Source organism: Falco punctatus, assembly GCF_963210335.1.
Source record: "Falco punctatus genome assembly, chromosome: 3".
Taxonomy (NCBI): domain Eukaryota; kingdom Metazoa; phylum Chordata; class Aves; order Falconiformes; family Falconidae; genus Falco; species Falco punctatus.
In genome coordinates, this window is record NC_137582.1 from 90,111,822 (window position 1) to 90,129,504 (window position 17,683).

At 44.0% G+C, this 17,683-nt stretch overlaps 1 protein-coding gene across 8 annotated transcripts in view; it reads right to left on the reverse strand.

Moving 5' to 3' along the window:
* Positions 1 to 1,263: 1,263 nt before the first annotated feature.
* The window catches only part of RNF152 (ring finger protein 152), a 64,729-nt gene continuing 48,309 nt past the window's right edge, over positions 1,264 to 17,683 (reverse strand). For 5 of the 8 annotated variants that reach the window (XM_080377846.1, XM_080377843.1, XM_080377847.1 and 2 more), the window contains exon 2: positions 1,264 to 7,485. In XM_080377846.1, the coding sequence (XP_080233972.1) occupies positions 6,697 to 7,308 (612 nt within the window). In that variant the 5' untranslated portion in view covers positions 7,309 to 7,485 and the 3' untranslated portion in view covers positions 1,264 to 6,696. Of the gene's footprint in view, positions 8,806 to 16,160; positions 16,248 to 17,683 lie in introns of all 8 variants that reach the window. The other 3 variants (XM_080377844.1, XM_080377845.1, XM_080377848.1) reach the window with 2 other exon arrangements.

Genomic DNA, 17,683 nt, shown 5'->3' on the forward strand with positions numbered 1-17,683 from the left:
GAGCAATTAAAAATAGAAGAGTTATAGAAATACAGGTTTCTGCACTTGGGTGCTTGAAAGTGCCTTGGGGTATTACAGAGCCTAGTCAATATGCTTTCAAATTTCAAAATAAAACCTCCCCCAAAGCAAATTATTACTTCAAATATTCTTTAAGAGTCATGCAGACTAGCCAAGTATCAAGAAATAAACACCTTAGTGTAAGTCCACCTCTATTCAAGAAAGTATTTAATCATGTGTGACTGAATCCCTTCAGCTGTCTTAGACGTACTGCTTTAGTGCTTTCTGAGTTAGTAAATTTTCCTAATAATATGTCCTAATATATGTCCCAGATATCTCAATACATTCCTTAAGCAAATCTTTAAGAAACATCTGTGACCATTATTCCAAATAATTTAAGCAAGAAATTATTCATTTTCAGTTCAATCAGCAAATTGGCTGTGCTTCAGAACTGAGCAATCTTTTATGCTCATAGTCAGCCACATGCATCTACCACATGACATACTGTTTTGAAAGTATTGTAAGATCCACCACCATTCTTAAATTCTTGAAAGTGAAATCACACGCTTTCCAATGACAACCTGAATTCAAACCATGTTGCAGGGGAAGATTTTTTTCAGATCTTGAGCCAGACTCAGATTTCTCTCAAGCAGATGCAAATCCTAATGATTCAGAACTAGTCAGTGCATGCAGTCATCCATAGGGCAATGCTTCCAAAACTGGCCAGCGCGGTGACAACACACACACATCTTTTTATAATTCTCAAGGCAGGTAAGTAAATTACACTTGGCATGAAACTACTCAGGTTTCTCATTTATTTGTTTCTCATTTCTTTTATTTACTCCATCTTGAAAACCAAGCCAGAAAGCTACAGACCCCTAACCTAATCTTACTATTTCTTGTAGGTTGAGTGCAATAGCTGTACCAAATAGCCATCTCCTTTGCTTTCAGCTTCTCAAATCTAATAGGTTCAGTAAATCCTGTCTTTAGCTGTTTGGCATTAGCAACTTGTCATCTTCATTATTAGTCCTGGGAGATGGCCACCTGCTTTTGTGCGTTCAGTCAACACACACGCAAATAAAACAAGTGTTTCTTTTAAACAATGTGACACATCTGCACAAGCTGAGAATTCAAGTCTTTGCTTTTTTATCCCGACTTCTTCCCCCTGAATCCCTGTTCAGCTTGTGTCTGGGCCTTGAGCTTCAGTGATGAAGCTGCCTCAGCCCCTCACCATCCCAGCACCATAAAGCACATGGCTTTCCTTTAACTAATCCTCTTGGCCTCTCTCTGCTACAGATGGGCATGTACTGTGTGCATACCTGCCCCAAACATGGAAACACGCCCCTGTGCTCCACTGTGTAGGTGCTCCATGCATGCCCACGAGTCCCCATTTCATCCCCATGCTTAGGTGCTTCAGTGTGATATAGATGAGGAGAGTGAAACCAGACTTGTGTAGATCTGAAAGGGACCATGGGATGGATAATGGGGACAGGAAATATTTCCTTCCGGCTGTGGATCTTAACTAATCCCTGAGAATTGCCTCTGATGTTCAGGAACCATGCTTAGCACAAAATTACAGGAATTATTTAGAACTAAAATAAAAATGTACTGAAGCATAAGGAAATGCTTGAAAAATGCATTTTCTGAACATTTATTAAGCATTAAATTTCACTGAACTTGGAAGGTAATTTTTTTCATTAGAGATGCTCAGGGCAACTTAAGATATGTCTGTAAAATCGTTCCAACTTCAGGATGAAGCAAGCAGCTTTGCTTGTTAACAAGAGCATGCAGGAGGTGAAGTGACAAAGAGGAAGAACACAACAGCCCCAGCTGTCAGGCCTACGGACAGTGTACAACACCGGAAAGGTCATTAATGCGCTGTAAATCCATTGCAGCATTTCCAGACAATCTTGTCCTGCTGAAGCTCTTGCACAAAAAACTTTGCCTTCAGGGCCAGCGCATCCTTCGACAGCCTCCCAGATGATGCTGGGACTCATTTGCTGCCATTTACCTTCTTTCTTCCCTCCCTCCCTCCCTCCCTCCTTCATCCACCCACAGAAAAAGTCTGGAAAAAACACATCTCACAGTTCAGCCCCAACATTTACTCAAGATGTGTTCACTTGACATGCAAATGTCTCCTGCAGTATTCACCCAAGTGTCTCCTGCCAGCAGGCCACATTCCCTGGGGGCAGTTTAGCTGTGGATGGTGAGTACAGCCCCTTTCTATGACTGGAAGGAGGCACCATTCTCCACTACATGGCATTGCTGTGAAAAGATCCAGGGAACACAGAGGCTTGGACCAGTTTACACAGTAGACTGATGCCTGGAGCTTTTGATACCAGGACACCTACAGAAGAGCTCAACTCATGTATGAAATGTTTGGGTTTGGTTTTGCCCTGTTGTGAATGTAACAAAACCAGTGCAACGTCAGCTATCTCTACTTCAGAAAAGCATTTGCAATATTAGAAAGGTTGGCTGCCCAGGGCTCCAGCAATAACATGACTATGAAGGCAGGCTCAAGGGGAAGGGCAAGCAGGCATGCCAGTCTGTACAACACATGCTTAAGTCAAGGCAAATAATCCCTCACTTCCATAAGCAAAACATTTACTTAAAACTTCCAAGTAATCTAATTAAAACAGGAAAAAGAAAAAAACATGTGCCTCTTGGTAGTCACCAGCTGTAACTCTGTATTCCCAGGTAATTAAAATATTAACAACCTTTACAGTTCACCACAATCCACGCAACATTTTGCCTTAAAACGCTGAGAGTTGAATTCCAGCCACCCCCTCATAAAATCAGAGCAATTTTGCCAAATTCCCTTCCACGCTCTTCATTTGATGGCAAAGTAACAGAGGTACCATAATTCACTTGATATCATTCTTTTCCTGCTGATGTTTTATTCAGACTGAGCTTCGTTAATAAAGGTGAAACTTTGGGTTCATGATTGATCCATGTTTACAAACCATCCAGGTTCCTTTACATCTTGGTTAAGCATGAACAATCACCGAACACACAATTTCCTAAAAAAAATCTCACATACCAAAATTGCATATTTTGAATTTTTAAAATTCACTAAACAAAATTTCACAGAGTGAACCCTAAAGTCTGTTTTCCAGCAAAGCACAAGCCAAAAATGGAAGTTGGGCCCCCCCCTGGAAAAAAAATGAAGCTGGACCGCAACACACACTTCCTTCCCATTAAACAAGCAAATAAATACACATTCATACAGAGTAATTTGCTCTAAAAATGCAGGTGCTTGAATAATTACCCACAAGTTTTAGCATAAATTTTGGTTGCTCAAACGGTACTGTGTCACAGTCTTTTTTGAGGAGGAACTGAGCAGTGATTTCTTACTGGGCAACAGAGAAGAAAAACTAGCCCAGAACCTGATGATTCTGACACAACTCCAAATGTGTTTCTCCACAGAGAAAAATTACAAAGGCAAAGCTGTTTATTTATTATTTTTTTTAAAGTAAAAAAAAAAAAAGTTAGAGGTGTATATAGCAGTATCACTTTTTAATGCCAGGTATTGGATCAAGGAATGGGACAGACTGCACTGCATTTTTAAAGTAGTATGACTATTGACATACTTGAGAAACACTTCAACACTGTACATTACAACAAACAATTTAGTTCACTTCTACACAGCTCAGCAAAAAATATAGGTGATCCAACATGATATGGCAGCTGCAAATTTAAAATTGAAGTCACAGACCGAAGCCAGAACAGAAACATCTCCAGGACTCCTATTTATAAAAAGGAATGAACATACACACTGTGCGCGCACACGCAGGCAAGAATCTTGAGGTTTTACTTATTGCTCTTACACAAGGCTGTGAGCAGGCAAATGTCTGGATCAGAAATTAGGTCAAACATGCATTTCAGCAGGCATGAAAAGTACAGGAAATTCATATTAACAAAACAATGTACTCTGTTACGTAATACAGGATGGTATTCTGCTAATATAATACTTACGTCATTAATACCGGATAAAGTCCAGGTCTGCCTGTTGCACAATGTGTTATGCAGGGTGGTATTATAACCTAATTTCTGATTTATCTTTCATACTGCACCCTCCATGTAGGGACGAAGAGGGCGGTTCTCAAGACAGCCGTTCTTTGTAACGCCGGAGAAACTTCAGCCTCAAGAGCTTCAGTTGGCCAGGTACAGCCAGAAGGAGGTTAATGTTATCAGCACTGTATCTCCAGGACCTGCTCTTTCACTGCCTCGTGTTTTTGTGCAGTCATTGACAACTCAGGTAAACAAATGCAGAAGCTGGTGCAAAATGCAGCAGCGCTGCTCTCAGAGCATCTTCCAGCTATGCTATATGCTCCTGCAATTGCTACAGGGGATAAGGCAGTAGAAGGTCAAGTCCTGTATCTGGTCACTTCCTCAAAAGTCTTATAAAGGCAAGATTTTTTTGTGAACTGGCTTTCCTTTACAGAATAAGCAGCGTAGTGTGGATGTCAGTAGAAATCTGGCTACCTAGTGGCAACAAGAGATTAGCACATTCACAAGACACGTTTTGGAATACCTGCTGTTCCCTACTGCAACCAAATTAAACATGCTGCGGAGAGGTGTCCATGTAATTACAACACTGGTAAGCCAGGTTCAAGGCATACTGCACATGGGCCTTGCATGAAAAAGGCATTGGATGTGTTATCTGAGGATTTATTTTTTTTTGCTGTGCTATGCACACATATGACAGTAGATAAAAATCAGCACAATGGTTCCTCTCCATACATGACCCAACACACACCATAACAATTAAGCACCATATGCTATTCTTCTGTTAGCAGGAATCAAGGAAGAAAATGGTGGTTTGGGAACAGGGAGAGGAAGAAATCCAGCATGAAGTTAGAGGTATGTTCCTGGCAGAAGTCCTAGCTGAGAATGTTTATTGTGAACGAGCAACTGGATTTTGTGACATAACCAGAACACCACTGGTATCTAAAGGGCCAGCTTGGGCATCACATAATCAAAATTGTGTTCTCCAGTGTTGTAATATGGCATTGAGCAATCTCTAATTAATTACTAGAAAGAGCAGTAGGTAGACAACAAGAGGTCATGCTTCAGGAAGGTTATGCTTTGTACTTGCAAAAAGCAGCAGTGCAAATCAATAGATTCTTCTGTCTTACTAAAGGTCTGTCATGTGCCCCTTGATCCAATCCCTAAATCTCACACAAATTTCAGCTTTCAGGCTTGTCAAATAGCCAAATTCACACTGAGCTCTGTTTTACTTACAAGCAGTACTACTAAAGCTAGCGGAACTGCTTAGAGCAAGGCGCTACTGCAGTGAAGGTTCAGGAATTTGGCTCTTCCAAAGAAGTGAACTGCCAATGACTGGGGATTCATGACACTCACAGGTGGAGGGAGACACTTCCTGTGGTGTTTTTTTCAAAATCTGTCCTTACAAACACCAACATTTATAAGACTGGAATGCGAGGAAAGGCTTTGTTATGGTCACCCAGAAATTTTGGCACCAGGACAGCCACAGTGGTTTAGGAGGGGTAGCCCACTCCGCAGAGGGTTAGTTTGGCCTGGGTTGCCCTCACAGCAGGAGTCACTGCCTCTTACTAGATGACTGCATATAAGGGTCCTCGGTCTCAGTTGGGATGGTGAGGCCTCCTTAGAGCAACTCCTCTGTCACACCATCCATGGGTGCACGGTTTTATCTCCTAGAAAAGAGGGAAGCAAAATGGGTCTAAATTCCTAAAAAATGATTAAGAAAAAACATCCTCTAGAAAAAGAAGAAGAACAATTTGTTATTGCAGTCTTGCAGGAGGAGTCCTAGGACTTCTCATGACCCTTCACTAATGGCTATGAAGGCCAGGTTGCTGAGAAGCCCCGCTGCCAGATTGGACGTAAAACAGTATGTCCAGTGTTTACCATTCAAAGCCATCCTTTGCTTGAAGCCAGCTAGGCAGAAGTGTTTTGGCTGTATTTTTAGATATTCCTCCTAGCCCACTTTGCTTCCCTGCTTGGAAGCTCCTTCAAATTAAAGATGCTGCAAGTGCCACTTCCCTGATGTTGAAAAAGATGGGGAAAAAGAGAGAGGCAAAAAACACACACCATGGAAAGAAATGATTGCTTGTAAAACATTTCCTTTTAAAAACTACTGTACAACTCCCTAACTTGGTGTAATTAACGTGTAGTTTAAAACATATAAAATGTCTTACCAGCTAAATGATTTCTTGGTTTTACAAGTCTTCCTCCCTCTCCCCATTAAAAAATAATGCATGTGTGGACTGGTATTGAACACCTTGTACAGAGTCACGCACAAATTCTCCTTTAATTCTACATGGAGCAGCTTTGATTTTAATCTACTGTGTTTAGAGAAGAGCTCATACCGTATACTTTACAGTATCACCAGCTACACAGATGTCTTTAATCTTGTAACACCATTAAGAAAAGAAGAAAAAAAAATCACTGTAAGTTGCAGTCCCTTTGATAAATGATTACGGTGACGCATGCAGTCCTCCTCAGCGCCGCCGCTGCCAGACATAGGATGTGATTTCCTCTGCACGCTCCGAGGCCTGACACCGCACTGCTGGGGGCTGTGGCCAGGCCAGTGCACCACTGCCCCAGCGCACAGTGTGCTGCAGTCACTGGGCAAAGCTGCGGTGAATTGTCTCGCTTGATACCACCACCACCACCCCAACCCAACCCCCGGGGGAGCGCACGCACCCGCTCCCCACCTCAGCCGCAGGAGATGACCGTGAAGCGCTTGGAAATGCACGACATGTTGTGGAGGACGATGCCCAGGAGAAAGACCAAGACGCAGGCCACCAGGATCACAGTGCAAACCCCTGACCAGGTGGAGCTTTTCACAGCGCCTCTCCGGTCCGGCTCCTCCGCTCCCCCCTCAGCGGGAAGGCCGCCCTGCAGCGGCTGCTGCTCTGCCGGGATCGTCACCACTGCCAGGGACTTCTGCTGGCTGCCAGGCAGGAGGCGGCAGCCAATGTCTCCCGGCAGTAGTGCCCTCTCCTTGGAGAGGGGCAAGGGCAGCATGTAGCACCCATTACTGGGCAGTTTGATGAAGACAGGGGTGTGCTCCGAGGTGTGGGGGATTGCAATGACGGCAATCACCTCAGGGTCGTCAGGCAGCTGCGACACAGAGTACCCAGGCGGCAGCTTGGTGATCCCGCGGCACCAGGGGCAACGCAGGTCCTTCTGGCTGGTCCTCATCTGCTGCAGGCACACCGAGCAGCAGGTGTGCTTGCAGTCCAGCAGCTTGGGCCGCCGGCGGGGGCTGTAGTAGTTGAAGCAAATCTGGCACTCCAGCAGAGAGTCCTGGGACAGGGTCTCCATGGCTGGTGCAGGGAGGCACGGCAGGCCTGGCGCCAAGCCTCACGCCGGCGCCCCACAGCCGAGGGGCAGCACCCGCCTTCCTGCCACTGCTGCTGCTGCTGCTGCTGCTTCTCGGGGCAGCGCCGGGTGCCGGCTACGGAGAGCGCAGGAGAACCTCTGGCCTCAACTGTTCAGCACCTGAGACAAACAGAAAAATATGAAGGAACAGGTTACTTACAGGAACCAGTGGGAACAAAAGAGTCCAGCTAAGTGGGAACTAAAACTAGTGCTCACTCTGTAATCTAGTGGGAGAAATACATTTGCAGCCCTTAATAAGAAAGCATCTTCCCACTGGCTTCACCAAACTGCCCAGCAGCAAACTTTCAGGTCAGCCATCACTACATCTCCCTTATTACTTTTTTCCCACAGCTGTACAATCCCTACCAACTCACCAGTCCACCACTCACGTTATATTTATACCCATAACAGGGGAGCCTGAGTTTACTAAGCAGGTCCTTCAGCATCTAATCTCCTGTCATATTTTCAGGACTTTTCAGCCCTTCCTGCACTTTAACAATTCTTCTCATTTAATCCTTTAAACCTCTGAGGATTTTTAGCTATTTGGCTCAACCGCTAAGTCTGCATGAAAAGTGGGGGAAAGAAAAATTAAGTTTAAACAGATGTATTTCTACAGGCTCCTGAACTTATGCCTGTGCATGAATGAGCAACCAAGTAACTGTACTGAAACACCCATACTTGCACACAACGAAAAGGAATGGCATAATTTTCGGTTAAATTAACTGTTTGCCTGGTTACACAAGCAGCTTGTTGAACATGGCCCTCTGAAACATAAACCTCACTGACAAAAACTTGACCTGAGACAAAAAGCTCTGTTCAGACCCAGGACCACCAAACACCACAGAGAGCAATCTGTTAATGCACTGAATTAAAGGCAAATTATTACTAACCTTGTTCTAAACTATTCACTACAAAGGGATTCTTTGCATTTCCCCACTTATTTCTTACAGCTATGCAAAAAAAAAAAGGCAGCTGTGTTCACTTTCACAGCAAGTTGTTGAGCTTTGGTTGATTTTGGTCATTCCAACACATGGTAAATATGAACGGAAAGCATTTTTACAACTTTTTACATTGCCTTCCTTGTTGTATTCAAAGAAGTATCAGCCTGAGTTTGCATCCAAAAATACAATAAAGAAAACCCAAAATATTTGCATGCTGACCTTTGATCTTCTCTTATTGCAATGTTATTCCCAAAATATTTTGAGTTAATACCCGAGCACCACAGCTGTCAGAGGACGACTTCTTTTCCATACAGTTATTTCTTGCTCTTCCCTCTGCATCAGAGCACCTAGGTGGCAACACGCTAATCGATGGGTGACGTCAGTAAAACAGAAATAACGTAGCTCAAGAAGAGAAGACAGGCACAGTCACGGGGTTTGCAATGCAGGACAGCCCTCTGGAGCACTCTGTCCCATATCCTGCTTCTGGCAGTTACCGGTACTTGAATAGGGAAAACAAAATGCACGTCATCTCTCTTCAAACGCTAATGACTGATATCACCAACATTGGCAGAACTGGCCCTGCTGCCGATTTTGTAACAGCAGTGGATTTTGGCCCACAAGGCGCTTCAGCAAACACGCAGTGACAATCCTGACTCAGGAGGGAGCAGGGGCTGCAGTTATGAAGGCAGGAGCTTGTGAAACACAGGCAATGGCTGCCAGGGGAAATGGCATGTTGCCAGTCGCCTGAATGGCACTTTTGGGTTGCTTTGCCTGAACACGGCACAGAGACCATCTCTGGGAGGAAAGACCCCTGCCAGCATGAAGCCAGCATAGGTCCATGCAGCACCTGCTCTGCACCAGCACTGTATAATGTGGTATTAAGGGATAGTCCATGCACAGACGGAGCCCAACACTGCTGCAGAAGGGGCTAAGCATACACTGCCCATGTGCAGGCTGCACCAAGGGGAAGTGGAAGAAAAATAGTAGAGGTTTTATCTTCTTTATCCTGCCCTTCCTGTTACTATGTCCACATCCCTACAGTACAGACAGGCACAAAGGAAGACTGTCAGAAAGGGTCATTAAAAGACTAGCATGCAGGAGAGAGAGAAAAAAGTGGAAGAGAACTATCCACAATGCTAGGCAGTTCCCAGCTGAAAAACATTGACAAAGGCCAGATTAGAAACTAGTTATAGGAGCTTAGGAATTAATCACTGAAGCCATCAGACCAAGTTTTCAGCCAGAAGCAACCCAGCACTTTTATATTTTACACAGAAACATCCATACAAAATTTTCTGTTACCCACTGCCCAAGCCAAACTCGAGCTCAGACATTACAAGACACAACTCTGATCTGCTGTATCTGCAAATCTACCCAAAAAAAACTGGTACAACAATAGTGCAGTATTATTATGAGTCACAATGACTGGAAATTCAGAAGGTAAGGCTTATGTTTAAAAACAGGTGGAAGTACTCCTTCTGCAGATGTAAATCCATATCTCTGCATAGAAGCTCTGGTCTCCACATTTTAGATGTCAATGGACTGACTGATGAAGTTCTCTGACCTCATTTAGCTGTCACCTACAACCATCTCTCTCCACTTACAGTGCTGAAAGTAAACCATTGTCTTATTGATGTGAATGTTATTGGGATCAAGATCATTCTTCTGATTGCATATCCTTGTCCAGAATTCATAAACTCATCCACTATCAAGACCCTCATACCTCTCCCAGTGACATCCTTACAGTAGCTCAGGGCTAGGAGAGAATGAGATGAGTATTTGGAACTGAAGAATAAAACAAAAGTCACCTCCAGGCAAACAGTGTACTAAGGCAAAGAAAAAAAAAACATCCCAACAAGATCTCAGCTAGTTTGAATGCCAAGTAATCCTGTGAAGCATTTCTCCAGGAGGTCAAAGTTTTAAAGCATTAGTGCAATCTATAGGAAGAAAAAGGAAAAGGATGGAGCCAAATTAAAAGGTTAAGATAGGGCTTACCAGCCCATCTACATTACATACATTGTTCAGATCTGTGTGGATATATTTGCAGAAGCTGTAAATATAGCAACAACCCCATTTTGACCTGATGCTGAATCAAGGAAACAGTCACTTCCAACTGCGTGTCTTGAAGTTACACTTTTTTCCTTTTTTGTTTTTTTTTTCTGAAAGAACAACTACAAACATTATTTCAAGTAACAAGGCTGCATATACCAATGCTCAATTACATAATTTCTTACTTTCCCAAAACGTCTCAAATAATGATCAGAGGTGTATTTTGACAGGTCAGTGATAGGACCCAGTAAGCAGAGAGAGAGGTTAGTATGATTCCTTCAGAATATGTCTGAAGACAAGTTAAAGAGTAGCCACAGCCATCTAACCCCTCGGCCTTTGCTGAAACTGCCTTGTTCAAAGGTTGGACATGTAGCTTCATGGGCGCAGTGTAACTTTATTCCCAACCATACCGAAAGCCTAGCAACACTCCTGAATTCTGCCACAGCTCAGTTTGGGGATAAAAGAAAGTCAAGCCTTCATCTATAGTCAGAATCAAACTGCATAATATCTATTTGATTAATTTTGTAGTAAACAGGATGGAAAAAGCTTGCTCTCAGTACTATTCTACCACTTTACTGTCATAACTCTGCCTGAGGAGCAGAACTCCTCTTCGACAGGGGGCTCAACTCGAGTTTGTGCTCAACATACCCCCACACCGGTTGGAGGTACTGAGCTATCACAGGTGAACACCTCGTTCAAAGCTTACTCAGACTGGTCTCTTCCTGGTGCTTCACGCACAAAGACCAAGAGGCAGTTGGCTTGCACGTGAGGGCCTGGCTGACGTCAAGCATCAACCAAAACCATTATTTTGTCATTATTTGCTCACAGCACCCAGCGATGCTTAAGAAGGGCAAAGGGACTGTTGACACATAGAGGGTGGCAGAGGAATCAGAATAGGCTGTCAGGGATGTCTACGTCTCTGAAGAACGACAGCATATATGTATGTGTGGATAGGGGCAGGCGTGTGGAAGGGAGTGCTGGGGACTATGACAGTGAGGCCATACACACAGACAGAGGGAACTGCAACTGTGAGTAGTCACTCTGCCTGACACAAACCTGACAGCAACTGGAAAGTCTTCAGGGATAAGATCTAACTAGCGACACAAATAAAAACTAACTGGGTATGAAAATCCACAAGTTCCAAAACTCAAGTGTCAGAAAGGTACAGCAGGAGCAAAGGAGGCGAGAAGAGACAGGCCTTGAGAAGAGTGAACAGCAGACCTTTCTGCCTCCCTTGCACCCTCGTCCCCTTGCTGTGGGTCTGCCCAAGATCCACAGGGCTGCCGCTGACCGAGACAATGAATCACAAGCAGCTGCAGAGACCCAGGGAGGAACCTGCAAAGCTGATTACCCCTGTGGCAGAAGATCAAAGTACAGCCAGGTGGCTGACAGCATGGCACAAAGGTCCTCCTTGCAAATTTGGGCTGACTTTTGCATGAACCAAGAGTTTTTAAGATCTGAGAAACGATTGCGTGACTCGAGCAATAAAGGTCTGGAGAATAAACCAGGTATTTCAGCTGTCTGTCAGTCATGCTATCTGTTCTGCTGGTACCTTGACAGAGGCCACAGCAGAGCACAAAGCTCTCTTTTACTGGGTGAGCAGGAGGCCAGGAATGACAAGGAATCAGCTTCATACTCCCCGAGAAGAAGGGGGAAAGGAGCTTTTGTTGCTCTCTTGCAATTCATAGCTTCCCAGCACAGAGTAGGGAGGTGCTGCAGGAGGTGAACAGATGAAGGCTGCTGCAGCTAGTATAGCACAGCTACGGAGAGCAAAAGGAAGAAGAAAGCACAGGTTTGCTGCAGAGAAAGCTCTGCACAAACCCTATTTGCTGCAGAGAAAGCTCTGCACAAACCCTAACTATAAAGTGGTCCCCAAGTGGCCAGGTCAGAAAAGACAACTGCTTTTGGAACCCATGGCAAAGACAGACATGGAACATCCATGACAGGAGTTGGACAATGTCAGAGAACAGAGCAATGGCCAATCCTTACCTACTGACATAATGGTTTTTATTAAGCAAGGACAGCCCCGGTGATACTAAGCAATGGAAACCACAGCCTTGAAGGGGTGCTGCCTCCCCTGAAGAACTCAGAACTATCTTCACATATCTTCCTAACATATTAGGGCCCAGAATTATATCAACTTGAAAGCCCCAAAAATATAATTTAATGATGCCTGTGGAATCTAATACAATTCACAGAAGATTAAACATCATATCATATTTTTAAAGACTGGATTTGGGGCATGTTGATGTAGTTAGCTGATCACTGAAAGAAAGCCTCAAAAACTTTGCACAGACTTATACATGTATTTAGGCATGCTCTGCTTGCTGCACAGCAACGTTAATAACAGGCTTTCAGCAAGGCAGCGCATTGATGATACTTCACCTTTCTCAAGGAAGGTTCATTACGTAAAGTCCCCAAACACATTAAGAATTCTTTGACAGTATTACTGAGTATGTATGATTTATGATGAAGAAAGAGGAAAATCCATTCATTTCAGGTGCCCTTAGGCTGGAAAGGAGGTGGGGGGTGAGGCCACAGTACTGTTCTCCATAGGAGAACTAATTGCAAGAATCATCTGGCCACAGACATGGAAGGAAACATGTGCTAGAGTCACTTCAAACTGATAGTGAGGAGGAAGGAACATATTAAATATTCGGAAGCATTTCTGCTACAAAATTCAGCATTGTGTCTATTTTCAGCAAATTCATGTTTGGACAAAACACATCAGGGCTGTTGCAAATGCCCAGGATGTGCTACCTGATTTCTCCTCAATATCCTTCACTAAATGGTCCTATTTATTTTTAGGCTGTTCTGTAGCACTAATTACCATAGTAACTGAGAATAGCACAATGATCAATTAATTTATTCATCACAACACCCTTGTTAAGAGAGAAGTATTTTCACTATATCCTTTCATCATCTAAGAAAAGAAGTTCTGAGAAAAAAGAAGCGGTTGCTCCAAGGTCATACAAAGCTCCACCCAGATTGCCTCAAAGCTCCTGGACAGCTTCATCACAGCTCCACTTTTCACCTTGTGAGCCACCAGGCAGAGGTGACAGATTCTGGATAGCTTCTTTTTTGCAGCAGAGAATCAACAAAGCTCAGAAAACCACCCACTTCTCCCAGCTCTTCCACCTGGCAGCAACTCCATGGTATGCCTGAGATTTTTTGTGGCTTTCAACGTACGTATCAGCTCTTCCACAGACTGTGAATATGATGAGAGCTTGTGATCCAGAAGTTAAATGGACACAGTTCATCCACCATGTAGATTACAACTGAGAGGACTATATGCATTTTCAGGGACATAAAGCTAACAATAAGGCAACAAAGATAACCTGTTCTTCTCTCCAGAATTACCTGTTTTCCAGGCACTTCCCTTTCAGACAGGCAGCATATAGCCACCATCCTTTCCATTTAGTTATTCACAATTGTACAGAAACATTGCAGAACAAAAGCATTTTAATTTGGCCAAATCCTTAACCAGTGCAAGCTGGCACTGTTCCTTTAGCTTTAGTCCAGCCCTTGCCAAGACGAGAATCAGGTGTACATGTTCCTGGATGCATAAAGCCACAAAGAAATAAAGCTGAGTGAAACTGTGATATATGAGTCTACAACATCCTATGAACCAGTGCCAGGGGATCCATGCTAATGGAGATAGAATCTGCTCTGGATGATCTCAATGGCACAGATCAAACAGGACAGCCGTTGTCCTGCCTCTCTGGCAGCTGAGCAATTGCAGGCGGATCACAAAAAAGGAGCCTAGTTACAAGGTATCATCCCACAGCGTTTACCTTAGAAATTGTCACCAGCCAGCCCTAGAAATAGGAGACAGAGGCAGAAAGGTCACCCACAGGAATGTAACTAGATGTAGAAGTTTACAATTTTGGAGCAAAAACAGATCAGGTGAAAACACCAATCTTTGGTGTTTATAGAAAACAGAGAGAGACTCACATGCTGCTCGTTGTTCCATGTCACATAGTCAGCTGCACTGCTCCCTCTTTTTATCTACAAACTTTGACACGTCCACATTCCCTGGCTCCAAAGACCTTATTTTGGTCAAATATGACTGGGATCAGCTGCACTTTGTTCCAACAGCAAACACTACCAATAACCTGCAACGTGCCAGGTCAGCAAACAACAGGTACAGTTCCTTACTGCTGAGTCAAAACAGTACAGCTATACTCATCGGACAGTTTCACACGATGTGCTTTGCCAGTGAGAAACGTTACCTGACATTAAAATCTTCCTCAGAAATGTGCCCATTTCAGACAGAGGCAGAAAGCAGACAGCTTTCCTGCCCACCCAGCCCCCTGGCAGCCCTCTGTGTAGGTGCTCCTGAAGCCCAGACAGTGGGAGCCTGACCTGCTCCTCACCAGCCCAACGGTGACACATCTGCAGATTTTTGACAAGGTCTCTTGTCAAGCTGCCCCAGAACTATGGTTCCCTAAATCTCCCAGGCTTCCTCCAGCCTGACAGAACACAGTGGACCCCCAGGTGAAGCTCTGCCCTGCTAGGCGAGTGTGAAAGTATTCCTTACTACTTCTGCTGACCTAAGTCCTAGCATTTCTCTTCCTGCATCCTAGCATTTCTCTTCCTGCATGAGGGTTGGACTGACAGGATGAGAGACCTGACTGTTGTCCTAGGCCATCACAAATGTGAAAATATCCCAGCACCGGATATTAAAAGGTTCCTCCCAATTTGCGAATAAACAAAATTTCCAGCATTCAAAGCATCCCAAGGGATGGTACTCATTTCTACAGCCCACTCTGAGCACACCACTTTCAGAGTCATTAGCACTTCTTCAGTTTTGTTGGCTGCTCTTAATTATGCCTGACTCACTCCTAAACCCCAGGGTGAGAGGCATTAAAAGCCAGTTTTTTCCACTGCCAAGTGAGAGACCCATTTGCCATTCAAACTGACATCAAGAGGAATGGGGGTGGGAGGGGTGGTGTGAAAAGAAATCTACCCCTCAGCCCCCGAATAAAAGCAGCATCAGTAGTTATTAATGACCAGGACATGTGGAGCAGGTGGTTGGCAAAGACGGATTTAGGCGTTGCTTCCCTAACTTAATGTGAGGTCCCACGTTCAGTCACTCAAGCCAAAATCCCACAACCTTGCAGGAGGAGTTATAGGCATTAAACTCGCTCTCAGTATCAGCTTTTAAATGCAATGCAATATCTTCTTTCTAAGAGATTTTCATTTATGGCAACACAACGGTTCTGTGGCGTTTGAAATGCTGAGAGGCATGAAGCACCTGATCACTTAAATGACAAATTTTGCTCTCCTATTAGAGTCTTATGCTTCATCTGCCATCGATAGAATTTGCCTGATACCTGAAGAGAAACTTAATTAAAAGATTCTTCCCTCCCTCCCCTGAGGATTTGGTATTAGACTTAGAAAATACATCATCCAGAAAAAAAAGAAAAGTAATTTGAAATAAAGCTCAAATGCAGACGTTTCTCAATGATACAGGTCAGCGGGTGATTGAGTGGGAATCAGCTTGAATTAGTGTATTAAGACACCAGTCTATAATTACAGGAGAGTGCTACAGCTCTCTGAGGTCATTGAATAGGTTTTGATAAAACTAGGTCAAAATCTACCTGGCTCAAACAGGGGAGGAGAGAAAGGAATCGATACTCACACGTTCACACACAGACTATGCAATACAAAAACTGAAAACTCAATTTCACACTTAACTCAGCAAACAGAAGTCCTTCAAATGAGAGTTTTAACTGTTGCAACTCTGCTCTGTGCTCCCACCTCATACATCCCACCTGCTTAACATGCTGTGCACTCTGTACTCACCCCACGTGGCTTCCTGAGGATGTAATCCTGCAAGCCACATCACCGAACAGCTGCCTTCACATGGCTGCTAAAAAAAGTGCAACAGACCTAAGGGAATCAAAATAATACATCCTTTTACACTGAAATAGATGTGATTAAGAAATAGGAAAATATTTTGTTAGAAGCCACACAACAAGAAGTAAGTAAATACTTCTCTTTCATAGACTATAAAGAAGTTGAATAAGGTCTGAAGGAGATTAGATGGGGCAGAGGCAGCTTTTTTCATCTTTCTACCTTTCTCCTGAAATCTGCTAAATGGGCAGCACAGGGGAGTAAAGCCCCCTCTTTATCAAAAGAAAAGGTGTAACAGAGTCCTAACGCAGAAGAACTGCTTCCAAGAGCTTATCTTCACGACAGTAGAAGACAGCAAACTAATATGCATCCTCAAGGTCAACTGCGATGTCATTTCCTAATGCAGACAAATTGTGATCTTCATGCATTTTCGGTCTCTGATAAGCACTACAGCTACTCCAGGTCATGGCACTGGTCATTCCGGTTTGCAGACTACACCAAAAGGAACTGGAACTGATCCAAAAGCTCCTTTCTTATTGGAAACTAATCATTCACCCTGTAACTCTGTCAGCTAGTAATATTAATACCACCCTTACTTAGTGAATTTTGGGAACGGTCCAACTCTCACTGCGACCAAGCCTGAACTGCATCCATATCGATGATTTCCTATTTCATGATTTATATCTCTGTCTTCACACCAGTACAATCCTCCAGAAGAGCTTTAGCAGGCTATAGTAGATAAATAATTTCTTCCTATACTTTTCCAAACCACATGTTTCTCGCCGTGACTATAAAGACTCCAGGAGCTCCAGTCCTGACAAGTTATGAAGTGCATGGCCTGACATTAGCCACGAAAGCTAATGGGAAGACACACGCTCAAGGTCAGTTGCACATTTACATAGTTAACACACTGTTCATCAATACAGAATGTCGTGCCAGCAGCCACAGGCAGATAAAGGGAATCGCTAAGTGCAGATGCCTTTGCTACCCTTGTACCACCCTGAAAATGTGTGACCTGAGGAAACATGATACAGCCTTCCCACAACAGCTGCAACTAAACAACTGGTGGCACATCAACTAACTCAACCAGCTACAAAGCGTGACTCAAAGCCCCAGTACCACCAGAGAAAATTTCTGACTAGGGGTGAGACAACGGATATCAGGAGAAGCTCTCAGCTCTCTCCTTCATGCCCATGTACATGGACATCCCCGTGAGAGAAATGAGAAGACTCCCATGGATGGACTTCTACGATGAAGTCTAGAATAGAGTTGAGGGGATTTGCACCGAGTCTTTCCCCCATACGAACCGGCACCATTTGCAGACAAAAGTAGTTTCACAGCTAAGCAATGCGGTGTTCTCAAGGGCAACCACCGAAACCGAGGTTAGCTCCACCACACCCCTCTCCAGTGGGCTGAGATAAATTACAGCTCTGGAAGACTGAGCTCAGAGCTGCTAGCCTCTGTGCTCTGGC